The following is a 26,928-nucleotide window of genomic DNA, read 5'->3' on the forward strand; positions in this document are numbered from 1 at the left end:
ATTTCATCTCCTTTATTTTATTTACAAAATGTTGACATTAAAACCAAAGATACCCTGTTCAGGTAAGTCGGCTGGTTAGAGCATCATCCCCATAAGCCAAGTGTGAGGATTTGATCCCGGTGGTCAATCAACAAATGCATAGATGGGTGGAACAATGAATCTATGCTTCTCTCTCTTTCCCCTTCTTCTCTCTCTAAAATCAAAGCAAAACAAAACAAAGATAAAATGGAATAAATTGGGATGGAGAATTCAAAGCATATATAGACAATTTTTACATTTTATTTATTTTTTAATTTTTCAATTCCAGCTTACTTCAAGTATTATTTTGTGTTGGTTTCAGGTGTACGGCACAATGGTTAGACAATCATATACGTTATAAAGTGTCCCCCACCCTATAGTTCCAGTACCCACCTAGCACCGTATACAATTACTGCCATATTATTGACTATGTTTCCTGGGCTGTACTTTACATCCCCATGACTATTTTGTAACTGCCAATGTGTATTTCTCAATCCTTCACCATGTCCACCCAGGCCCCCAATCCTCCTGGCTCTGGCAATCAACAGTCTGATCCCACACATAGACTTCTTAAAATCCCTTGACAGTTGCCTTTTATTGATTGATATTTTAGAGAGAGAGAGACTGACAGACAGACAGGAACATAGATCTCTGTGTTCCCGTATGTGCCCATACAGGAGCCAGGGATGGAACGGGCAACCTCTGTGTTTCAGAATGATGCTCTAACCAGCCGAGCTATCTATCTAGCCAGGGCTAAAACCCCTTTTAAGTGAAATTAATGTTTAAAATTTTATTTGGAAAATATAAACTCCGCCACATCACAGGTACACAATCACGTGACGTGTGCGTGTGTAAAAATTCAAAAACTAGTGGTCACCATACAAGCTATCATTTAAGAACACTTTGCGTGCGCTAAATTCTTTTCATGTCCTATCGTGTGATTTGGGCATCCGCACCAGGTAGACACTCTCATCCCCTTTCCACAGGAGCGCGCGCCATACCAGCTGGTTACCTGACCCGCATCGGCTGCCAGCAGGTGTTGGACGGCGCGACACTGCCCTAATGATGTTTGAAACTTCCCACGAGAGTCCCATTTAAAGCAAATCCACTCCAATTCTTAGGTGTGACTGGTGACCTTGATTTTACCTTCTGAGTCACACAGCTCCAAGATCAGTCCGCAGTTAAGCTGAGGAAAGTGGGGTAGTGGAGCTGTCAGAGTTGGGAGAGGACACGTGGAGGAGAACAGGTGGAAACTAGGAAGAGGGACAGAAGGGACAAATGACGGGCACGGCGGTGGCGCCGGGGCGTTGAAAGGATCCAGGAGCGCAGGGCGCCGCCCCGCCGCGGGGACAACGAGAGTGGCGCTGGAAGGACCGCGCCAGGTGGTGGACGCACCTGTGCACGTGACCGGCGCGGGCGCCAGGGCGGTGGCGCGCTTACCTGGGCCCACGTGACGGGGCGGGGCCCCGCGAGGCCCGGGGCAGCGCGGCCACGCCCCCTCCCCGCGGCGCGCCCGGACCCCGCGGACCGAGCGGCGGCGGCGGCGGCGGGAGTCCGGGAGGTGGAGGTGGGTGGAGGGAGGCGGTGGCGACAGTGGCGGCGACGCGCGGAGACGCAGCAGCGGCAGCGGCAGCATGTCAGCCGGCGGGGCGCCAGTCGTGCCGCCCCCGAACCCCGCCGTGTCCTTCCCGGCGCCTCGGGTCACCCTGCCCGCCGGCCCCGACATCCTGCGGACCTACTCGGGCGCCTTCGTCTGCCTGGAGATTGTAAGTGGGGCGGCCTGGGCGCGGGGCGCGCCGGGGAGCGAGGGCTGGGCGCGGCATCCCTGACCCCGGCGCTGTCCCCTGGGCGCGCCCCAGCTGCCCCCCTGACGTGGCCTTGCCCTGCGCGCCCCGGGGGTCCCCTGAGCTGGGCGGCGGCGCGGCCGCGCGGACCCTCTCGCTGGCACCTGTTAGCGCGGGCACCTGCGCCCCCGCCGGCGACAGAAACGGCCCCGAGAGAGCGAGCAGGCGGCCGGGTGGGACCGAGGTGTGGGGAATTGGAGAAGAGAAGGACGTTTGGGTTTGGGGGCGCCGTCAGAACCCCCCCCCACCCCCGGCGGCGTGGCCAGCGGCCGGCCTTGGCTGCAGCCAGAGCAGGCGCTCTCGGCCTTGCCTGTTGCTAACCTGCCATTTTGTTGGGTGGTGCAAAGGTGTCGCCAATGACTGGTGACCCGGAGGCTGCTACCATGTGGAAAGCGGGGCGGGAGGTAACAGGCAGAAGAGGAGGGTTGAAGACCTGGACATTTCCCTCGCTTGCCATTTTGAGAGTCCTTTGGATTGGGGAGAGGATCGGGGCTTAGGAGGCTGGGCAGGGAAAAAGTGAAGTCAGTATGTAGGCGCCCTTGGCAGTTTCTAATCAAGTGGGCGTGGGAACGGCGACGGAAAGGTACAAACGAGGCTGGCTAGTTCCTCCCTCCCTCCCTCCCTCCCTCGGCGCCTTCTTTTTTCCTGGTTTACCTATACATCCCCAGACCTTCTCGGCACACTTTGTTGGGCCTAAGTGAAGGTGAGGTCACCTGGCCTGTCTCCAGTCTTGTTGGGCTTGTTGGAGACTGGAACTGTTTTTTGTTTTTCTTAAGGAATTTTATGGAGTTGGAAGCTTTTGAAGCCTGTTATGGACCAGGGGGGAAATTGGCAAACATAAATTGGGCAACCCCAAAATTGCATCATGCCCTGAGAACTACAAATAGAGTGAGATATCAGCCTCTCCTGCGGGCTGGTTTTGTTTGCTCGGTTTGGGCTTTTCATATCTCTCCCCTCTCCTCCTCCTTTTGAGTTTGCATAACATGGATTTGGGTCGCTTGGGTGTCCCTTGTGTGCTTGTGGGGCCGGAACACCTTGTGAGCATTGATTTTCTGCCTTATTATGCTAAGGTGGCTAGGCCACCCTAAGTTAAGTTTAGCTGAGATTTGAATCTGAAGAAGTAGATAAATGAGTTACAGGCTGTGACATCAGTAATCAGATCGGCACTGCGTGGCTAGGAGAGGCTGATTTGAGTCTGAGCCCAGTTCGGAAGCATCTAAATGCATCGGATGAGGCACAGGCATCCCTGTGAGAAGCGTGGGGAGTGTTTGGCACTAGTCCCAGTGCACTGCTGTGCGGAGGGAGACGCGTTGAGGAAAGTTAAGATCTGAGCAGAAGGATTTCATAGGTTCTGGGCTACTTTAATTCCGTGTTCCCCCAACTCCAGTGTCTGCATACTTTTAAAAGTTTTGCCCTATTGCATGCTGCTTGTTTTATTAGAATGTACAAAATGTTCACTTAAATAGAATCACTTTCTAAACTTCCGCATCCTAAGCAATAATATATATGAATTCTCAAATTTGATATGATGGTTAAGTTTTTCAAATATTTATTCAAATATATGCTTATGTATGTATGTATGTATGTATGTATACTACTCACAAAAATTAGGGGATATTTTATAGCTTCATATTCATTTTGAAATATCCCCTAAATTTTGTGAGCAGCTATATGTAAAGAAATACACATGCATATATGGAACTGTATATGTATATATATGAAAAGAAGGCTTATCCATGTGCCATCGAATCTCGTCTCACAAATCACCTGTGGGCACGTGGCACTTTCGGAAACACTGCCTGATGGGAAAAGAGTGGGAGGTGAGTTAGTCTGTTTCCTCTCCCCTACCCCTACCTCTCTCTATTTATCTGGCCCAGTGGTTAGTTTTCAACTCTGGCTGTACTTAATTACTTGGGCAGCTTTTTAAAATACTGTTGCCAGCCCAGACTAATTAAATGAGAATCTCTGGAGGAGCACCCAGAGTCTGCCGGGTTTTGAAAAAGCTCCCAGAGGTTCTAGTGTACAGTCACCGTAGAGAAACACTGAGAGAGGCCTTTATCGGGGTGTCTCTCTCTGCAAGAGAGAGATGGAGTTCTCTCTCTCTCTCTCTCTCTCTCTCTCTAGAATGTCTACCACTCTCCATCCTAGGAGGGACCCCAGTCTCATAGAAACATTTGGTTCATTCCTCTTAGCTCTCCATTTCCTCTGGCTTCTTAGCCCCAACACACATCGAGTACCCTCATCTGGCCAGAACAGAATCCCTTGCAAAGGCCATTTCTCTTTACTTTTTCTTGTGGCCAAACATCTTGAGAGGTTTCCATCTCAAGCCTCCATTACCTCTTCTACTTGACTATTACCTCTCTCCTCCCCACCCTACGCCCCCCCCCCCCAAAGTAAAAAGATCATAATAATCCAATGAAACTAGTGTCTTCAGAGAAGCAAGAGGCCACCCTGGAGTCAAGCTGTGGCTCCGGGACTGGTCCTTCCGCACCCCCTGCGGGTACTGGGTTAAACGCTCTCAGAGAGCAGGGACAGAGGCCGTCGGCTGCCCCTCTCTCTAGCATGCCCAAACCGAGCAGATGCACAGATATGAGCCAAATGAACACTTCTGAAGCGCCTTTGGTCCCGGCTTTCTTAATTTCCCTCTGTTTTCTGATTCCTTTGAAGTGTGCCCTCTCTCAGAATTCCTCACCCTGTCAATTACATGTGCAGTTCGCCAGGAGCCGTTCTACACTCTAGGTAATCTCCTTTCTGGGGACCAATGATCTTAGCATCTTTCAGGGTTTCTGGATGTCTCCAAATTTCTTCGTAATTTTAACCTTTGCAATTCATTTGCCTTTGTAATTTCTTTAGTTATGTCCTGTTGCTGTCTAAAACCTACCACGTGGCAAACAGCACGCGACAAAATGGCCTGGGCTGCCAGTGGTTCACTGAGTGAATGGAACCGTGATCGCGGAGTTCAGATCTCACACTAACCAGTAACTTGGTCTAAGAGTTCAGTCCCCGTCTCCCTACTATATACCCCATTCACAATCATTCAGGGAGAAGCCGAGTGTTGGGAAACATTTCAAAAGATATCAACAGTGCCCGCCTAACAGCACTGAGTAAAGCAATTTATAGTACTGGCTTCCTAGGTAGAGACTATGGGAACTTCACATGTGCATGGGGTGGTTTGCAGAAGCAGGTGTATGTTCCACGCCCAGATACCTACCTTGTCAGTCCCTCATTTTTGTGCACGGCTCAATTCTCCAACGCATGCATGTCACAGAGACAAAACCACACCAAATTGGTTTTGCAAAGTGAAGCCTTTTAGTTTGGAATGGACAACCTCACCTTCAGAAGTTATCATTTTTCTATTTCTCAGTGTTTTCTGAATTCGTGTTTTCTAAGCCTCTCATTGCATTATCTATTAAATAACTGCTGTTGTGCAAGGCACTCCTCTGGGAACAGAGGTGTTGAGACTGCCTTCCTCACCGCAAAGGGTGTGTAACCTGGTTGAGAAAATGTGTGCAAAGATACCGACCTTTCAGGAAAGAATGCAGGCATGGAAGGTGAACTGCAGCTAAAGTGTTTTCCTGGAAGGTCTCTTTATAAGAAAGTGACATTGGAGCATCTGTACTGTTAGACTGAACGAGCTATTTAGGGCCCCTGTCTGCAATGAGCTTAACTGATATAATGCCCAGGAAAGATTGGATGTAATAGCATTAAACACAGAAAAGAACGAAGGTCATTATTGAACTCAGTGTGTTTCAGTTTCCATATTTAGGAAACCATCTACATTCCCTGAAATAGTCATTATCGTTTCTCTTTATGGGACATATTTTAGGGCTCTTATTCACATGCTTCTGACTATAGTGTTTGGACACCACAATAATTTTTATTTACACAGCAAATAATTAAGAATCTGGTATGCATCAGGCCTTATTTCAAGCCCTGGGAATAGGATAATTAACATAGCTCCTGCCCATAAAAGAAATTCCTGTACAATGAAGTATAAAGTCAAGAAGGAATGACAGTGCTGTGTTTGAAGTGATCAGGTTGGGTTATGAGCACCACTGGAAAACTGGGTAGAGTGCATCTGGCCACTGGGGGCGCCAGCGCAGGCCACTTTTAGGGAATGGTGACATTGGGCTTAGCCTCAATAAAGTGTGGACATTCAGTAGACAGAAAAAGCAGGAGAGAGAATTCCAGGGAGGAATGAGGGTGTATGCAAACCTGAGGTAAGAAAGGCCATGGCATGTAGGTTCTGGCAGTGGTCCCGGGTGTTTCGTTTGCTTGTTTTTACATGACGTGTGGGAAGGGGGCACAAAAGGGATTAAAAAAAAAAAGAGAGAGAGTAGGTAAAGTTCAAGTTGTGATTTGCTGAGAAGTGAGACCCGGGCATAGACTTTCTACTGTCTGTGATGGGGAGTGGCTGAAGGACACGGATAAACTTGATCAGTCTTGTGTTTTGGCCATCGTTAAGTGGTGAAGTTTGGTTGTAAACCGATCGAAGGCAGTGAGATCAGTTAAGGGGCTTGTTGTAGTGGTTCGGATGAGGGTTCGGGAGACCCGGAGGTAGGACGAAGGAAGGAAGGAAGCAGAGAAGAGAGACTGACCTGAGGCTCAGGAGGTCCAGCAAGTACATGGAGTTTGATGTGTCCTGAAATGATACTACGCCAACCGGAAATATAAGCTGTAACTTGGGGCAATTGTGCCCGAAAAGCAAATGTTAACGCAAGGATGATGGGCAGGGAGGGGCTGTGGAGCAGGCCTGTGCGGTCACGCAGATACCTCTACAGAAAGGATTTCGGGTTGTTTCCAACCCAAAGCTTTGGCTTGAGTTGGACTAACACTCAATGTTCAGATGCATGGAGTTTTCTTTTCTTGACCAGAAAATACCTTTTTTGGTTGCAAAGGGAAATTGTGTGCTTGCAATGGTGCAGAGGGGCTAGCCATGGATATTGTCCCTCTTGAAACATATTTTAATTCTCTAGGTAAGATTTTTCCTTTGCCTCTAAGTTTACAAATCTCCAGCCTTGTACAGTGCCTTTAAAACTTCATAAGAGAAAGAAAGCTAATGCCTCTGCCAGTGATTATTTGCAGCAGTCACTGGCCCTGACTGGCAGCCCAGTAAGAAACATGGAGAACTGAAGTATGGAAAATTTGAAACCAAGGTGCTGAAAACCTTGACCTTGAGCTCCCAAGTACAAGGTCAAGAATGGGAGATTTGTTTTATGGTGTTCAATATAAATGTTGTACCTGGTAGTAGGAGCCTTGAACATGGTATATGTACATTGATATGGACGAACAGAAAAGACTGTCGCGACAAAGGGCAGAACCAGGCTGGCATGCCGAATGTCGCGCACCTGCCGTACTGAACAGACGCTCTTTGATTCTTCTGTAGGACAAACTGAACAGTGTAGAAATAGTCTAGAGAAACTGGCTGGGTTGGAGAAGGGCCGCCCTCTCAAGTCCTGCCCAACTCTTAAAATGTCATGATTCTTCTCCAGGAATTGCTAGGCTTGACCTGATTTCCTGTGTCCCATTTTACATGAAGAGGGCTATGTCCTATCATAGCCATCATATATGGCATTCTTAACTTCTGTATAATAGTTCTTAGAAATGAGGGAGATAAAAAAGGAAGAAAAGAGGCAGGGATTTGCACAGTTCTTGCTAATATCAGGGCACCAGCATGCATGGGCATTTTTAACCTAGGCGATAACTAATTACCAACAACATGAAAAGAGGATTTAAAAAAATCTAGGGAAATTATAAATAAGAGTAAAAGGGGCCAAAACATATTCCTCCTCTGTGATATGTGCTTTCCATTTCAAGGTGAGCATCAGCTATCGGGAAAGCAAATAGAAGTTTGGGTCACATGGGGACAAAGAAAATACACTTGTTTATGGCACCCCCAAACATATTTCTAAAGCCTTCGAATGTAAGTCTAAAAAGCAAAACCTCTTTCACAGTAGGACGTCTGTACCTGGGCCTCTTTTATGTATGCTATTTCCCATTGCTTCCCAAAACTTACATGGTTTTTCTCTTCCTGGTTAAAAAAAAAAGGAAAGGCTAAAAACAGAGAAACAAAAAAATCTTGCCAACTTATAGCTCTGATTTAGAACTGGACCAGGGCCAGTCCAAGGCCAGGAGGACAGATGATGATTGATGGAGAAGGGCAGGAGGGGGCGGGGGAGGGGTGAGGTGCAAGATAAACTCCACTTTGGTCAAAAGTCCCAGTGTCAATTGCAGCAGAATAGGTAAACTGAACAAATTTGGGGCCTGAAGATGAAAAAGAGGTGTCATGAGCTAGACTGGCAAAAGGTGCCAACTTCCTCATAATTTTCCACTCTAGACCTCAGATCTTGTACCAGGTAGTAAGCATTGCCAGTAATAACTTAAAAATTGAGAAGTACATGTTCCTGCTTTGCCAGATTCGTGCCTATTTTTATACACGCATCACAGAGCAGAGGGGTGAGCGAGGCTTCAGACAGCAGTGTTCCCAGCCTCCCGCCTCACACTTCCGGAGCATTTTCTCCTGGAACCGCTCCTTACGCACGCACTTCAGGGGAAGGCAGCAGGTCACCTTCACAGAAAGCGCTGTCCCGGGTGCCGAGCACTCCGAGATGCTTAAGGCCAGGTCTCCCACGCTGGCTCCGCAGTGCAGAGGGTGCAACACACCTGTGTACCCGGGATGTTAGACCAGTGGTTGTGAGCATGGAGGGTATGCCCATCAGTAACCACGGCAGCACCAAGAGATGGCCCCCAGCCAGGGAAGTCTTTCTAGAAGACATTATATCTTTCTGGAAAAATGGAGTTTAGTTATACAACAAATTTTTTTTGTTGTTGTATTTTTCTGAAGCTGGAAACAGGGAGGCAGTCAGACAGACTCCCACATGTGCCCCACCGGGATCCACCTGGCATGCCCACCAGGGGGCGATGCTCTGCCCATCTGGGGCATCGCTCTGTCGTGACCAGAGCCATTCTAGCACCTGAGGCAGAGGCCAAGGAGCCATCCCCAGCGCCCGGGCCATCTTTTGCTCCAATGGAGCCTCGGCTGCGGGAGGGGAAGAGAGAGACAGAGAGGAAGGAGAGGGGGAGGGGTGGAGAAGCAGATGGGCGCTTCTCCTGTGTGCCCTGGCCGGGAATCGAACCCGGGACTCCTGCATGCCAGGCCAATGCTCTACCACTGAGCCATCCGGCCAGAGCATCCAGCAAAAATTTTGATGGTAGAATGACCAGTGTAATGAACTCTGTATGCAGAGGATAAGAAACAGAGGCCAGAGTACAAAAAAGAAAAAAAATGGTGGTAAGGAAAGGATCGTTGAGGGGCAAGGTGAGCTCGAGGGGCACGCAGCAGTGCGCTCTCCACCTCGAATCGAATCATTGAGGGGCAAGGTGAGCTCGAGGGGCACGCAGCAGTGCGCTCTCCACCTCGGATCAGTGAGGGGCAAGGTGAGCTCGAGGGGCACGCAGCAGTGCGCTCTCCACCTCGGATCGGTGAGGGGCAAGGTGGGCTCGAAGGGCACGCAGCAGTGCGCTCTCCACCTCGGATAGTTGAGGGGCAAGGTGGGCTCGAAGGGCACACAGCAGTGCGCTCTCCACCTCGGATAGTTGAGGGGCAAGGTGAGCTCGAGGGGCACGCAGCAGTGCGCTCTCCACCTTGGACCACTTGCCCGCAGTCACGTTATGAATGAATTTACCTTTACATGCCGCCTTGTGAACACATCTGCATCTGTTAGCTAAAGGATATTCCCAGTTTTAAAACAAATCTTTTTTGGAATGCAAGTTGTGTATTACATGGAGTTCATTGTCGGTGATCTCTTTACTAGGGGATCAATTGATAAACATATTAAATAGTTCCTTAACCAGATGGTTTCGTTTATTGGTACCCAATAAAAAAGCATCCATTAAGTCGATAAGGTGTTGTGACCTTTTTGTGGGGCCACAGAACCCTTTGTGATTCTGATGAAAGTTTTGGACTGTATCCTCAGAAAAATGATGATGCACTTATCTATCTGACTTGGCATTGTTTCAGGGAACCAGCCTTCTTCCCGCTCCCACCAAGCCCATCTACGGCAGAAGAATAGAACCCCTGCTCCAGAAAGAACACTGAACTTTGAGGGGAGCAGATTAGTATAATATCAAAATCATAAGTTCTGGAAGCCAATCGCCAGGTTCAGATCCCAAGTCTAACATTTATTAACTGGGTAACTCAGCCATTGAGTTATTAATGACTCTCTGTCTCACCTAACCTATCTGTAAAATGGGAATACTAAGTACCTTGCAGTGTTTTTGAGGACTAGATTGGTACAAATAAGCACTTAAAACAGTGCTTGGGGCCCTGGCCTGTTGGCTCAGCGGTAGAGCATCGGCCTGGTGTGCGGGGGACCCGGGTTCGATTCCCGGCCAGGGCACATAGGAGAAGTGCCCATTTGCTTCTCCACCCCCCCCTCCTTCCTCTCTGTCTCTCTCTTCCCCTCCTGCAGCCAAGGCTCCATTGGAGCAAAGATGGCCCGGGCGCTGGGGATGGCTCCTTGGCCTCTACCCCAGGCGCTAGAGTGGCTCTGGTAGCGGCAGAGCATCGCCCCTGGTGGGCGTGCCGGGTGGATCCCGGTCGGGCGCATGCGGGAGTCTGTCTGACTGTCTCTCCCCGTTTCCAGCTTCAGAAAAATACAAAACAAAACAAACAAACAAAAAAAACCAGTGCTTGGAACATAGAGCTTCATAAATGCTAGTTATTTTTAATATCCTTGTTACCTTCACCCTCTTACTCATACTGATTCTGTAAGCCATACAGAGAGATAATATTTTTTTCCTCTAGGCTTGCTGGTTTGTTGATTTTTATTGCTATCAAGTGATGAAGTACCCAATATGTAAATAATAAGAGAATTCAAAAGTGAGGGTTTTCTATTATATACAGAAAGTTCTAAATAATGAAGTATTTTTCCTTAGGGGCAGTTGAACAGCCTTTTATACCTTCATGTCCACTTACCTTTCCCTGTTCTCATTCCAGACATTGACTGGAAATAGGTCAGAGTTGGAATCGGCCTGTTTACTTAGTGAATAATAAGAGCGTACTAGGGTGAAGGTGTCAACTTGCTTTGAAAATTATTAGCTGAGATGTCGGAGGGCATGTTTCAAAGCCTGCTATTAGGAAATAAGTGACATTTGAAAACAAAAAGGGTGTTTGCCACGAGAGAATCCTTTGGGAACATAAGAATGCCATCCAAAGAGGAGAAAAGTTGAGAAGTCTTAGTCCCTGTAAGCAGAATGACAAGAGCTGTTGTGTGCTCAGTGTCATATTGTCCCATGGGGTCATGTATTTTTACCAGCCCACAATTTCTGGGGAAAATGTGTTTTGACTCCCAACTGTGAGGGTTCGGTTCAGTGTGGTGTGAGGACGAACGCTTCCCTGGCTTTCTGCGGGAGGGTTTCCACCAGCTCTCGCCCGCCTGGCCTGCAGGGGCAAAGCTAAAGGGAGAAGGGTGTGCGGAGCCACCACGGCGGTCATTGTTGTAGGGACGTGTAGCAGTTGAATAACTGCCACTCGGAATCCATCTGAGCGCTTGAGGGGTGGGTGTGCCTGGAACGCGGAAGGCTGGGGGCGGGGCGTCGCCGGCAAGGCTGAAAGCTTAGCCTTTGAATCCCTGGGCCTCTGGTTGTCTTTTCGTTCCACCTTGAGGTTCAGCGTCATGAGCCCTGACTTAGTTCCCGAGAGAAATTTCAGAAGGCGATAGGTCTGGTGTGCGGTGATGGAGGCTGACAGTTGTACTGTGGTGGTCATTCCACAGCCCGTGTCGGCAGTGGGGGGTTTGTCTCATGCAACTACTGGTTCTGTGCCCTACTGGCTGTTTTAAGTGTAAAAAACCGATACACTGAAAGATAGTTTATGATTTCATGCATTTAATACTTAAATAAGAACAATGAAAGAGGTACACAGAACTACATTATGTTATAGGAGTTTTCAAATATTAATGAAAAAATCTTAAATAATACCTGACAGAAAAACAATAAGACTGTTATTTAAGATATTTCCATTTTGCTTCTGGATTGGCTGCCTCACTTGCAATTATTTTCACCTATGGACGGAACGAACATTACTATGGGCGCCTAGAATACGCTGTTGAGCAGATGAATGTTAAAAGAGAGTAAGGACTGTAATGTGATTTCCACGTTGGGCGGCTGCCCAGGCGCCCACCTTAGAGAGAACCCTGATTTCAAGTACCATTTTAACAACCGGCGTGAACCGGCTGAACCCCACCACTGCGTGTAGGTCAATCACTGTGCTGTGCGCTTTGAGCGTACAGTGCATGCTATATGTCAATTATACTGCCGTACACCTGGGGAAAATCTTCTGGAAAATGTGGTACATTTGGGAGCTTTCTGCATCACCAGACTTCTTTGGACACCACCGAGCGATGGAAAGCGGGGAGAGACAAGACGTCGGAGTGGCCTCGGACCCGAGCTGAGAACAACAGGGCCAGACAAGGCACTCCCGGTCCGCGGGTGTGCTCCCTGCAGCAGCTGTGACATTGTATCAGCTGTTCACACTCAGATTTTAGTCATTTATGAGCCCTGCTGCTCACGGCTGAGAACAAGGCTCCCTCCAGAGTTACATCTACATAACAGGGTTCACAGTGTGTTGGGTGGATGCTCAGGGCCTGACAACGCCCAGCATTAGGGGAAGGGAATAGACTGAGTGTGGGTAACGTTATAAAAAAGAATTTTTAAAATTAGAGCCAGGTTGAGAAGGTCGGGAGAAAAGGTAGCTTTTAACAAAAGGGATACGTGAGTTGGGGAAGAAATCATTGTGCTGCGGCCCCGGTGACGCCATTGTGACAGTGTTACTGCGAGGAAGGTGGATCTCTAAAGCAGGCTTCATCTGTTCTCTGGCCTGTCCTTCAGCTCCCAAAGCTACTGTAGTGCGCAGAACACGTACCTGCGTTTCCCAGGACCTCTGACGGAGGTGCACAGTGTGTGTTTGTTCACCTGCCTTCCTCCCTGCCGACCCATTAATACACACACAACACTGGGGGGGGGGGGGGAGGAATCTGTTCTCTTCACAGAAGCACTCAGGTTTCCTTTCCAAGCCTTTGAGGTGTTGAGAGGGCTTTATTCTAATGTGACAAGAACAATTAAGGGACACTGTGCCACACTGGCACGCCCCCTCTCCAGCAGAGCCCTGGTCTGCCTTAAAAACCTGCATCAAGCCCTGCCTGCATCCAGGCTCCCAGCATGCTCCGCCCCTCGGCCAGCCTCCCGGAGCACACTGTGTCCAGCTCTTTTTATAGCACTCTCCGCAATCTGCTCCTGAATCGGATGGAGTGGTGTCTGTTTCTCCCTTATTCAGAGCTCCTGTGGATGAGGCTTGCCTTTCCCACCCCCCTTCTTTTCTGGAGTATCCCGTAGTGGCTGGCAGTAGATTTTAGGCTGGCCCACTTGAGGTCCAGTCCAGGTTTGCAAAATAATTGTTTCATTCCAAAAGATTGTGTATTTTCTTCTCCAGAGGTGTCAGTTTATCACAATTCCTCTGTCATATAATTGTGCATATCTATTTGAGTCTGCCTGCCCCTCATAAACAAGGACCCATTGTTTTTATGACCCTCGACACTTGTACCTTCCAATAAATGACTCTTGAGTTAATTGATAGTTAAAAACGAAGTCCATTTCTTAAACAGTGATTAAAGTAACATAGATTATTTTGTAGTGGAAGAAGAAAAGGCTACCAGGAAGAAGAGGCTGAGGGGGGAAAAAAAGAAAGATTTAAAGATCTTACCACCACCATCAAGCATTTCTTAAACAATATGAAAGAGTAGAAGATATTTTACTGGGATCACTATTTATTTCATAGCTACTAATAACGTGGTTAAGTTTTTTAATGTGCATTACTATTCATTACTTCTGGGTGGACTGTTAGTGTCTGACTGGAAGTGAGGACTGAGATATACCACCACAATTATACATTTATTCAGTTGGTGTTTAGTTATCATCGCTCAAGTGATAATTCATTATGCTTTCCAAATAAGTTTTTCAAACTAGTCATGAATTATATAACTAGACCCCTTTTTTAAAAAAGAAACTTGAATTAAAAACTATGTTTTTAACTTTCAGTGGCTTCTGTGATTGGGATGTTACCTAAATACTTAAGAAGCAAGATACAGATGCTTACTGGTTTGTAGCATTTGGAGCTCCAGCTGTCCTCCTCTGGACCCTAGGCACTTATTCGTTCACCTCTGAACCTGTGAGAACCTTCTGCATGCCAGAGACACATGCTTCTGTGACATCATCTGCGGGTGTGGGATGGGACAGATGGGGCTGTGTTGATTCCCACTTGCCTGTAGGTGTCTTCATGGCAGGGATAGAGCCTAGGTTTTTGTGTGTCCAAATGTAGCATAGTGCTTGACTGATAGTTCGGAAAGGATTATCACGCAGATTAATAAGTGGCTTCGGATGTAGAGGCACACAAGGCAGCAGGCTGCCGAGCGAGTCTGAGAAAGCCTGTGGACTAGAAGCCAGGACGTTCAGTTACAGAGTGTCTCATCAGTGTAACTCTGTGCAACGAGGAGCGAGCAGAGCCCGGAGGAGGGGAGGGGTCCTGAGCATAGGGTGGAACTCAGGAAAGACTTGGATCGCGTGCAATCCAAGATGAGCTATGAATGGGAGTTTCTCACATATACGTGGGGGAGGGAAGGACATTCTTGGCCAGCATATGTCAGGCCACACAGACATGAAAGAGCTTTGTCTTTGGACTCTGGATTTTTTTTCCTGTGTTATAAAATGTGAGAGGCTTAGTGGTAAGAGAAAAGATGTAAATGACAGATTTGATCAAAAAGGACCCGACATGCCACGTGAAGGATGTGTAGCCGTCCTGGTTTTAGTGGTGGTTTGGAAGAGATTCATGAAACTTACTATCTTCACCTCCCGACCATTTCTCCCCTGTGTCATTTCACGTGCCCCTAGGTGCCCAAGTCATCAGTCTGGGTACTCTCCTTATCTGATCTTTTGCTGTCATGCCCCACATCTGATCAGTCACCAACTACTGTCCTGTCTACTCTTTAAACTTCTGTCTGATCTATTCGCGTCTCCCCATGCTCAGTGCCCTGCGTCTAGTCTATGTTCTCTCATTCTAACAGTCTCCTACGTGGTCCCTAGCTCCATCCTCTCCCCTCCGGTCCATGTGACACTTCAGCCAGGAAGAAAGTTCTAAATACAAATCTGTCATGCTAGTTCCTGCTCAGGTGATCCCTGGCCTCCCGTGGCCCTTGGGTGCAGTTCACTCCCTGACCTGACTTCAGGACCTGCAGCTCGGTCTCCAGCTCCCCCAGCCTCTCTGTCAGCTCCCCCCAGGTCATCTCCAGACTCACCTCCTGCCCGGGAACAGCCTTCTCCTCACCCTGCGACTCCCCCCCACATACACCCCATTCTCACGGTTTTGACATGTATGCAGTAGCCTTTTAATCACTTGCTTAATTGTCTCTTTGCTATAAGAGAGTGTGAATTCTGTGATGGCGAAGACCAAGTATAGCTTGTTTGCCATTTTCCTCCTAGAACTTGGCACAGAGCCTGATAAGCAGGTTCTGTATGAAAACTAGATCTGTGAATATCTAAAGTACCTATTTTCATGGCCAGCACATAGAAGAGTATCAGTAAATGATGGCAGATGTTATTGGTTGCTATCGTGTACAACAGCGGTACCATTTATTCGGTATATAAGCAATATTTTCACATGTACAACTAGGTTAGGATGAGGACCGCCACATGGTGGTTGGACGTTGACAAGCTAGGAAGTCGTGGCCGATGTTTGCTAACGAACTCAGAAAGCACTGAGAGCGGAAGCCACGGTACAGCGGTTTGAAGAGTAGCACCAAGAAGGGGCGGAGACTCCGCACAGGTGGATTTGTAGAAATGTTTGACTGGAAGGACAGTCCTCAGAGAGGGCAGTAGTTAGAATGGCGGGGAGGTCAGAGGAAAATGTTTTTAGATGATGAAAGCATGCTGGACCTGTCCACGGGCTGAGGATGAGAGTCCAGCAGGAAGGCAGGTGCAGAGACAGATGTGGAGTCAGGTCAGGCTTGCGAGCAAAAGCTCTGGGCTGGCACCTGCGGAAGAGGGCGTCTCCCGTGATGGTAAAGAAGAGGATGGGCGGGGGTTGCGGGGGCGTGTGCGGGGGCTGGGGAGGGGCGTGCTCCAGTCGGTTGCCCGACTCATTGCCATTTTTCTTTTTACCCTTAGCTGTTCGGGGGACTCGTCTGGATTTTGGTCGCCTCCTCCAACGTTCCTCTACCTCTGCTCCAAGGATGGGTCATGTTCGTGTCTGTGATGGCTTTCACCTTCTCCCTCCTCTTCCTGGGCGTGTTCCTCTCGGGCATGGTGACTCAGATCGATGCCAACTGGAACTTCCTGGTAAGGGATTTTTAAGTCTTTTTCAGGAAAATGTGGGAAAGTGATCACTCCCTCCTTTGGTCCTGAAATGCCTGATCTCTGTTCTGTTGCTTCTGGTGGGACCATAAAGGTCGGACGCACAGCGGCTGCCTAGGGGGAGGGCAGGGTCCCAGCTGGTGTGCTGAGCAGACGACCTTTACTCACAGGCCGTCTTACTTCATACAACCCATGAGTCGTGTTAGGCTGGTTGAATTGTTGAACGGACGCCGTTGAGAGATGGGCCTTGTGACATAGATCTTGAAGTTTTCCATTGATTTCTGTTTCAGATATTAAATGTATATATACTATTTTCAGAAAACAAGTAGCTACATAGTCTACTCTCCAAATATCGAGGAAAGGAAAGGGGTTGTTTTATATTTACAGGCACAGGTCGGAGATATTGCGGGTTCAGTTCCAGACCACCACAGTCAAGTGAATGTAGCAATAAAGCAATTCACGCAAATTTGGGGGTTTCTCAGTACATATGAAAGTCATGTTTTTACTGCATTGTAGTCCACTAAGTGTTCAGAAGCATTGTGTCTAAAAAAAGAATATACATACCCTAAATAAAAGATATTTCATTACGAAAACATGCTAGGGTTTTTACTTGGCCTATTTTCAGTATTGCTGTGTCTCGGGGAGGAGGGAGACGGGGGGGGGGGGGGGGGGGGGGGAAGGATGGGCACAGCCAGAGAGAGCACACAACAGTTCTGAGGAAGTCTGCCCTCTTGTATGGGTGCAGCTTATGCACCCCAAAACTAGCATAATTGTAACATCGAAAATCACTGGTCATATATATAGTAATAATGAAAAAGTTTGAAATATTGTGAGGAGTTACAAAACGTGACGGAGAGACATGCAGGGAGCAAATGCTGTTAGAAAACCAGTACTACGATACTTGACTCAGGGTTGCCACAATCTGCGATTTGTAAAAATCCCAATACCTGAGATGTGCCATAAAACAAGGTATTGCCTACATTTTCATTCCTGTCCTAAACTATCAAGAATTGGTAAGTTTTAAGAAATGAATGGCGCTGGCCAGACATAGCTCAGTTGGTTAGAGCATTCTCCCAATACCTAAGGTTGTGGGTTCAATCCCTGGTCACGGCATATATGATACAAGACTCAACCAATGAGTAATGCATAAGTAAGTGGAAAACAAATTGAATTTTCTGGTTCTTTCTCCTTCTCTCTCCAAAATAAAAAATAAATAAAAAAAGAAAGAAAGAAATGAATTTGCAACCATCACAAATCTTCAAATTATGACACCATTAAGTTGGATCAATTTATTTCCCTTTTCCCGTGTAACAAGGGGCCTCTTGCAGGCGTGTAGCTGTTCATTCTCTGGGCCGATCTCAGAATGGCCCAGTGGAGCGTGAACTCCAATTCATGGGGGACACTTTCACCAAGTTCATGATGCACCCCCTTTGGCTCATATCACACATTGGTGTTTAGAAACTTAAGTCAGGCCTGAGTCAGGCTTTATATATGTCCCTCTCAAGCATAATAGTGTTTTACTCAGCAGCTTCAGGACAGCTGTTAGAGGAAAATTATTTGTCCTTGTCGCACTTATAGAGCATGAGGAGGACTGTCTTCTCAGATGTGGTCAACAGTCAAGTCTAGTGAACGTGGCTGCCTGTGTCACACCAGCCCAGGGGCAAACGGCAGGGGCTGTGTAAAGCTCAGGGGCAAGTGTGAGCCCTGCCTACCGTTGTGCACAGGCTTCAAGGTTAGGTCTGGTTTGCCTGGGAAGTGTGTAGCCTCGGGTAAAACACTGAACCTCTATAAAATGGTAATAATCACACCTACCTACCGCACCAGGGGTGGTGAAGGAATAATGGAATTAATGTGTTACAAAATGCTCAGCCTTGTAGCAATAATCATCATTCCTTAGACACGCCAAGGCTTGCCAAAGAAATCTTTGCGAGTCCTGTTTCTCAGGTTGCTGCTACCGTGTGCTCTTACCTTTTTGCCCTGATTTCTCATTAATGATGAGAAAATATTTCTAGTAATTGCTCAAGTGATGAAGATCAAAGGTTCATATTTAAGTTACAACTAGGTGCCTGATCTCCTCTTTCCGAATGCCTGGATTTCCCATAATACGTATGAGGGAATCGGTCAGTCCCTAATACTGGTAAGTCATCAGGATGTTTTAGTATCAGGCTCAAGGATGGTATTGGACCAGCCTGTACCAGTATAGCCCTACTGGTGCTTTGGTGCTAGTTACTTTGTGGTCAAGCCCCAACTTACTGCCTCTTCCCAAGGGCTGTGGCTTCCATCACCGTGGCCCTTCCTCTGGGACCTTCCTGGATCTCCGAATAGCCCAACAACGAAAGGGTTCATTGTTGAAGAAGCAGCGAGTCTCCAGGATCCTGCAGGGCCCAAACACATGCCTCCTTCAGTGTTTAAATATTTTTCCAATAACACTCCTGGTTTCATTAGACATATGTCCACAACATTCTTTTCCCTTTTGTTTCTATTGAATCTTATTGTTGGTATTGAATGCAGTCATTCTTATCCTTTTTAATTTATTAGGCTTCCTAAGAAACTAGAGAGACCTACCCTACCAGTTCCATAGGTCATCTGCAGAGTTGATCCTGTTTGTTTGTTTTCAAGCTGGAACAGTCTGCTTGTACTGAGGGGAAATGCTATGGCCACACGGCACAGAGGTTGTCACTGCACAGGCTCGTTGTATGGTAGGCAGGCGTGCAAAGGGCCCACTTTGCCTTCCAGAAGTTTACTCAAAGGCTTGCCATGTTTAGAAAGGATTCTTTTTTATTTTCTCTTCTTCTGAGATGTTCTGTATACTCTGTATTTTTGACCACCTGGCTGTTTTTGATAGGTTTTGTAATACATACATCTAGTACACTCTCAACCAGGACAGTTTTTGAGCTGGGCCTATCCTAGTGTTGACACCAGATGGTTACAATTTTGAACTGCTACATTCTGGAATTGTTGGACATTAATTGCTGAAAGAATAATTGTTTCCCGTTGTGATAATGGTTTAAGGTTGCCTGTACACTGTTCATGAAGGAAACAAGAGTACATTTTGATAAAGAATTAATTTTCTAGATGCATTTGTTGTAGATATTAACTAAAATATTTATTGCCTGTAGCTTTTATCTATCATGAAATTAAATTAGCATGCTTGGTTGATGTTTTTTTTGTATTTTTTCCCCAAGCTGTCTCATGCTGGTATAAATGGTGAAATAAAAATGTATAATATGTCCAGAAAGTTGACTCTGGAACAAGACAGACCTATGTAGGCTTGAGTTCTCCCTTCCAAAGTTCATCTGTGTGTCACTTAACTAAAAAAAAAAAAAAATTAAAAGGAAAAGAAATCTCTTATCTGTAAACTGAGATTAATAAACGGTAATTGTAAGGATAAATGATAAAGACTGTGAAGTTTATGGTACACGGGAAGTGTGAGCAAACATACAGAGCTGCGTGCTACAGAGAGATTCATTCAGGTAGGATGATGTGAATTTAGTAGAGTCATGCTTCACATCAGTGCCAGCCACACAAGAAATAACCTAATAACTGTTGATTTTATATGAAGATATCCTATAGTTTTTGTAGAAGTATATGATTTTATTATTTATTTTAGAATGTCAGGAGAAATGTTATTGAATTCTATGACTTCATGGGTCTATCTGTCAATGTATGGTATGACAAAGTAATAGATAAAAATAATTGCTAAAAAATAAAATAATTATAAAACGTGTATATATATATATTATTATATAACTACATAATACACTACAGTAATAGAGCTGTTGTATAATTATAATAAATAATATAATTTAAATGCTGTTTTACTTTAATTTTAAGGACAGCATATATTACTCCTTTTTATGTTATGCTAATATTCATCTCTATGGCAACTTCAAAACAAAGGTTATACACTTTATTATAAAACTCAGCATATCAGAAGGTTTGCCTCTGTGCCGATTACACGGGGCCAGTTGATTTTCATCTGGATTCCAATAGCTTGCCATTGCTGACGCGGCTGAAAGTAGTGGCGAATGCAGGTCAGGAATGACTGAACTTCCAATCTTCCTGAACCTAAACTTCGTCATTTGATATAAGGAACAACAACAACAACAAAAATGCATATTACTACTTTTAATTGTAGATGTGTCTCTCTCCCCCCTCCTTCAGGACTTCGCTTACCATTTCACAGTGTTCGTCTTCTACTTTGGAGCCTTTCTGCTGGAGGCGGCGGCCACCTCCCTGCACGACCTGCACTGTAACACGACCGTGGCCGTCCAGCCTCTCCTGAGCAGTAACCAGTATAACATAAATGTAGCAGCTACAGTAAGTGTTCAACGGTGACGCATTTCCCTTCCACGCTCAAGGTCTCCAAGAAACTCGTCAGGCAACAGTAGTTTTCTCTAGTACTAGCCGTCAGCATCAGATATATCCTCGCTATTTCCCTGTACAATAGCCTTATGACCACAGTCCTAGCATTACCCCGAGCGCTGTGGGTGATGGGACTGATGCACAAAGAAGTTGACAGTCATGTAAGACTAGAGCGGTCCATGGCGGTGGTTGGCCTACACAACAAAGTCGGCTTTGTAAAAAGAACTCATTGTGCCTTTTACTTCTTGTAACTTCAGACATAGTAAGGGAGCTGTGTTCTTCCCTGTTCAATACCTATTTGTAATGCATTTGAGTTCAGTGAGTATTGACTGAGAGCCTACCGTGAGGCAGGTAATTGGCTGAGTGTCGGGCACAGATGAGTACGGTGCAGTTCCTGCCGCTGAGGACGAGGACGGTCCAGAGAGTGGGAGGCAGATGCGCTGCCGTTACATTAGATGGTATAGAGAAGAAGGGCACTCCTTGGGGGGATTTGCTGAATTATTTTATCCTCCTAAATTCATTTACTTAAGTTAGTTTATCACTCTGTATTTGCATAGGTAATTTGAATAAATGATGTAGTGTTTCTGTTTTGTTTTTTTGTTTTTTTTGTTTTTTTTTTTTTTTTTTGTGTGTATTTTTCTGAAGCTGGAAATGGGTAGAGACAGTCAGACAGACTCCCGCGTGCGCCCGACCGGGATCCACCCGGCACGCCCACCAGGGACAATGCTCTGCCCACCAGGGGGCGATGCTCTGCCCCTCTGGGGCATCGCTCTGCCGCGACCAGAGCCACTCTAGCGCCTGGGGCAGAGGCCAAGGAGCCATCCCCAGTGCCCGGGCCATCTTTGCTCCAATGGAGCCTTGGCTGCAGGAGGGGAAGAGAGAGACAGAGAGGAAGGAGGGGGGTGGGGGTGGAGAAGCAAATGGGCGCTTCTCCTATGTGCCCTGGCCGGGAATCGAACCCGGGTCCCCCGCACGCCAGGCCGACGCTCTACCGCTGAGCCAACCGGCCAGGGCAGTGTTTCTGTTTTAATAGATAATTTTAAGGTGTCAGACATCTAAATTATTGCCTGAAATCTCCTGATATTGAATATAACCATATAGCAAGTTGTTGATTCTGTTTGTACACAGATAGCATATAAACAGTCCAGGACTGCCCATAGACCATTAACATATGTCTAGAGCAATGCTGTCCAATAGAACTTCCTAAAATGATAGAAATGTTCTATATATGTGCTATCCAATACAGTTGCTACTCATTAATTAATTTATTTTAATTCATTTACATTTACATTTCAATAGCCACATGTGGCTGGTAGCTGTTATATTGGACAGCACGGGTCTAGAGTCTGGGTTTTGAAGGGTAGAAGGCTGATGATTCCAACACCTACTGTCATGAGTTTCCCAGGCGTCTGTTGGGGTTGTCAGAATGCCCTTGTGGTCAGCCATGATAGATGGCAGGCAGGATTGCAACAGATAGGATGCATGGTTCTAGCTTTGAAAGGCTTGTGGTTTTTATACTTTCTTTTATAAGAAATGTAACTGCTATAATTAGTGGAATCTTATTTAAAACCCAGTAAGTGCGGGAGGTAGAAGCCTACCTGCCCTGGTTGGAGTGGGAAAGAGGGTCTTGAATGGTGCCCATGGTCCTTCTCATAAGTCCACCTCTGTCCACCTCATCATCTCTGAGGTGCGCAGAACAGTTAGGAAACTACTGGTTTTTACAGTATTACAAAGCAATGTTCAGGGACTTCGAGTTGACATTTTTTTCCATCAAGTGTCCTTTCTATTAGTCATCCATTCCCAGTAGATCTTCCTTTACTGCTTCTATCTCCTCCCTTTCAATAGTGAGGGCTAGACTCTCATTATAACTCTTGGATCCATGAAGTAGCCCCTCATCCATTTATTTATATTTGCCCTAAGAGCCTACTTTTATAAGACTAGGACCTGGCCGGTTGTCTCAGTGGTAGAGTCGGCCTGGCATGTAGATGTCCTGGGCTCGATTCCTGGTCAGGGCACACAGGAGAAGCGACTACCTGCTTCTTCACCCCTCTCCCTTCCCTTTCCCCTTCTCTCTCTCTCTCTCTCTCTCTCTCTCTCTCTCTTCCCCTCTCCTCCCCCAGCCATGGCTTAATTGGTTCAAGTGCATTGGTCCCAGGAACTGAGATTGGCTCATGGAGCCACCACCTCAGGTGCTAAAAATAGCTTGGTTACAAGCGTAGCTCCAGATGGGCAGAGCATCAGTCTGAAAAGGAGGTTGTCAGGTGGATCCCAGTCAGGATGCATGTGGGAGTCTGTCTCTCTATCTCCCCTCCTCTCACTTGGAAAAAGAGGGAAAATAATGATAATAGGTGCTCAAGTACTTGATGATTAATGGTGGATGTCATTAATTTTTCACTAATATTCCTTTGCCCTAAAAAATTCAGTTTTCAGTGTTCTCCATAGTGTGACTTTGTTCTAAATGTCCCTCTTCTGTGACTTTGTCTGTTATCATTCCTTTCGCTGTGTGCCTAAGTGAAGCTGTTGTAGGAAACCTCTAAGTGCTTCAAGTTCCACATTAAGTCCCCTCTCATCCATATACTTCAGTGGAAATAAATCTTGTTGCTGAGTTTCAATAATACTTAAACATATGAGCCATGCATTTGCGACATTCTATTGAATTCCTCACTTCTCTTTCTTTTTCAATATACCTTAGAGAGAGAAAAATTCCTGTTTGTTAATAAGAGATATCAAAAGTGGTCATTCTCATTCAGCAATGTCTAGATCAGAGATGGGTGGGGACAATAGCAGTATGATAATTACACTGTGAAAAATGTTCTATAGGTTTATATGACACTCCTTCTCAGAGCTATAGTTTCCTGGTAAAAGATTCCTACACTAAATAATATTGTTTTATCATATTTAATTGCTTTGTCTTGTTGTTTTCTATAGACCATAAATTCCCAAATCAGGGCAATATCTACTGTTTGTTTATGTGCATCAAATGTACTGATGTGCTCATAGTTGATGCTAAAGAAATCCTTTTCAAATCACCAAAAAAAGAAATGTCTGTGAATCATTTTTGTAAGTGTTAAAGTGTCAATAGGTGGGCTAGTCAGCCTTCAGATAGATGACTGTTTGCAAGAATGAATGTTTTCTTAAAGTTATTGTTACAAATCTGATGAGAATTTTTGTTTCTTTTTTCTTAGATTTTTGCCTTTTTGACGACAGCCTGTTATGGTTGCAGTTTGGGTCTGGCTCTACGAAGATGGCGACCGTGACACTCCTTAGACACTAACTGCGTACTGGTTGCATGTGTCTACTTTATTTGTCTCATCGGGGTGGATACCATTTTGTCCAGACAGAACAGCATTCCGAAAGCAGTTTCCTTAGTATGTGGAGAGAATCTAAGTCAGTTTTGGTTTATTTTAAGGACAGAATTTCAATTTTATTACAATATTCAACAGAGAAATGGCCTTTAATTTTACATCAGTCTCTTTTTATTTTTTTTGTTAAAATTTCCTTTTATACCCATAAAATACACAGATACTGTTTGTGAAAAATGGGTATCTCTTTTGTTTAGTTGCTAAGTCATGTGATTCTTAATTTTAATAGGTAACCAAAACTCCCCAAAACAAAATACATTTCAGATAGGCTTCCCACGGAACTCTGTTTTAGTGTAAAATAGGAATTAGTGCCCGTTTTCCATAAAGGCCCAAAGAGTAAATATTTTAGACTTCTTGGGCCATATAGTCTCTGTCACAACTATTCACCTCCTGTTATTACGTGAGAGTAGCCATAGACAAAATGTAAGTGAGTGAGTGTGGCTGTGTCCCAATCAAACTTTATTTACAAAAGCAGGCAGCAGGCTGGATTTAGCCTGTGGGCTGCAGGCTATAGTTTGCAGACTTCTGGGGTAAAACCTTAGTTATGTGTTCTCTATTTTATTGAACTGATCCTGAGAAGTATAAAGCTAATTAGACAAGCCACCCAATGGTCTCCTTATGCAATAATCACATTGCCCTTGTGTTAATGGTCAAACACTTACCCTTGAAGGGTTAATGGCTTCTCAAGCTACTTCAAGCAGAGTCTGGAGTGTAGGAAAATGGAATTTATGAGCTGAACCCTAGCTTTTTCATCCAGCTTAGGGTCTCTGAACACCTAAGCAAAACTCTCATCTGGCACCTTTAAAATGAGATATCCAGAGATCAGTCACCACTATTGGAATTGGTATCCAGCGACTTCTGTCTTACTTTGGACTTATTTATGCTTCAGAATACAGCTGTTTACCCTGTGCATGAATATATGTTTGTGTGTAGATTCGTGAGGCTTTACCAAATAGAGCTCTCAAGGGTTAACTTTGTACTTCTCATTATTTTACATTGCTCTCTGGGTTAAATTTGAGTAGATTATTAAATATAGCTTAAAGCTGTAAGAGTCTTACTTGTTTAGATAATAACCCTATTGCCTAGGTTGTGTCTGCATTGGTGACAGATACACACAATCGGTTTGAAAGCAATAGCTGTCCCCAAAACCCTGTCTGGTTGAGTAGCGCAGCAAAGTATTGTCACTGACCCACAGAGCCCCTGGTTGTGGAGAGGTGCCAAACCACCCGAGTGGGGGGGTTAGGCTCCAGCTCCCATGACACTGTTCAAACTAGGGACTGACCTCCTACCCAGCGAGGGCTGGCTCTGGGAAGAGAGGCCTTTGGATTGTTCCGCATTTTCAGCCGTTGGCTTTTTGTGGCTGAATCCCCTGCCGAGAGTGCCATATACAAGTAGGGCTATGAGATGCCGGGGAGCACAGAGCGATCCGGAATGAGGAGCATGACCCATGCTCAGGGACCAAATGCCACTGCTGTCATAATCCCCTAGAAAGAAGAATCTGATTAGAGTCTGTTTGTGAGGTAGTTAAGAAGACAAAAAAGACATGCTTCAATATGTGGCAAAAGGAGGTCAGTCTTAGGACTTTATACTCATGTCCTACCTGTTCTGTAATATCTGACTTCCTTGGTTTTCCCAGCTTCACACCACACACTTAAACTTGTATTATGAATTGTATATTATGAGGACATAAATGTGCCATAAGGATATATAATCCACTCTCGTCAGAATTATTTAAAGTTGGTCTGCTAGGTTTAGTTGTGAGATTTTATTTTCGTTTCCAAGCTCTAACAGGTCCCGGGCTTGGTGGCATTATATTAAATGATTTTATGGAACTGCATGGATGGCACTTTTGTAAATGGATTGCTACTCGATCACTAAGAACCATGTCTAAAACTCATCTAACTGTGAAGACTTAGATTTGTAGACTAATCATGGTCAAGATTTGTGAGTTGAGTGACAAAGCATTTGAACAAAAATGATGGCATTGGAGAATTTCTTTATATATATTAGCTGTAAAAATGAGAAAGTGTTGGTTGGTTATAAAATCTGGTAACTCCACGATGAAAAAAAAATTATTTTAAAGTGTTATGACTCTAATAAAGTATTCATTTGATAATCTTTTTTGGTCATCTATTTTTTATTCAATTCACTTTGAAATTCAGTTAAGGGTTTGAAGTAAACTTGACAGATTTAGAACTTCTCGTCTCATAATGCATAAAAGAGGTCTGCCTTCAACATTCCAGCAGAAAGACAGTCTCTCGGGAAATGTCAGTAAATCTTTTCCCTTTAATGAAGGTCAAGGAGGTAAGTCTTTGGAAGTAATATTTAAAGGAAGTTTTAATTATACTCTATTTTATTTAAAAAGCATTTATATAATGCTTAATACATGCCTGATAGTGTCCTCAGCAATTTTTTTTCAAATATTAGCTCATTTAATCCTCACCATAGCAACTCTAGGGAGTAGAAACTCTTATTTGTCTTATTTTAAAGATGGTGGAAGTAAAACCCAGACATTAAGGAAACCAGGGTCATGCATGTTCCTAGCAAGTGGGAAAGCTAGACTTGAAACCCCAGCTGACTGGCTCCAAAGGGCATAATGACTATGGAGCCCTCGGTTTTCCCCAATTTTACATATTTTATATATCCAAAAATATCCTTTTACCCCCCCCCCCAGAGAAGTTTTTAGCAGAATGTTTAGTAACAGCCCTTCCTGTCCCATATTTCGGAGCTCAGGCTTCCTCACCAGGGTGCTGAATTTAACATGCCATTTGGCTCAGTGGAGCATTCTCCTGCCTTTGTAGTTCAGTCAACATCTCAGATCTTTTTTTCTTTTAATTGAAATTATGGCAGTGACATTGGTTAATAAAACCATACAGATTTCAATTGTACAACTCAGTAACACATCCTCGGCATGCTGTAAGTGAAATATGCCAGTC

General features: G+C 45.5%; 1 protein-coding gene across 1 annotated transcript; it reads left to right on the plus strand.

Annotated features, from left to right (window-relative positions):
* The first annotated feature begins 1,508 nt into the window (after window positions 1–1,508).
* Window positions 1,509–26,110, plus strand: MAL2 (mal, T cell differentiation protein 2). Its single transcript, XM_066379397.1, has 4 exons — window positions 1,509–1,784; window positions 16,080–16,250; window positions 20,430–20,585; window positions 23,816–26,110. The coding sequence occupies exons 1-4, from the start codon at window positions 1,653–1,655 to the stop codon at window positions 23,885–23,887; spliced, it is 531 nt and encodes a 176-aa protein (XP_066235494.1). The 5' UTR covers window positions 1,509–1,652; the 3' UTR covers window positions 23,888–26,110.
* The last annotated feature ends 818 nt before the right edge of the window (window positions 26,111–26,928 follow it).

This window comes from Saccopteryx leptura, chromosome 3 (genome assembly GCF_036850995.1).
Source record: "Saccopteryx leptura isolate mSacLep1 chromosome 3, mSacLep1_pri_phased_curated, whole genome shotgun sequence".
Lineage (NCBI taxonomy): Eukaryota > Metazoa > Chordata > Mammalia > Chiroptera > Emballonuridae > Saccopteryx > Saccopteryx leptura.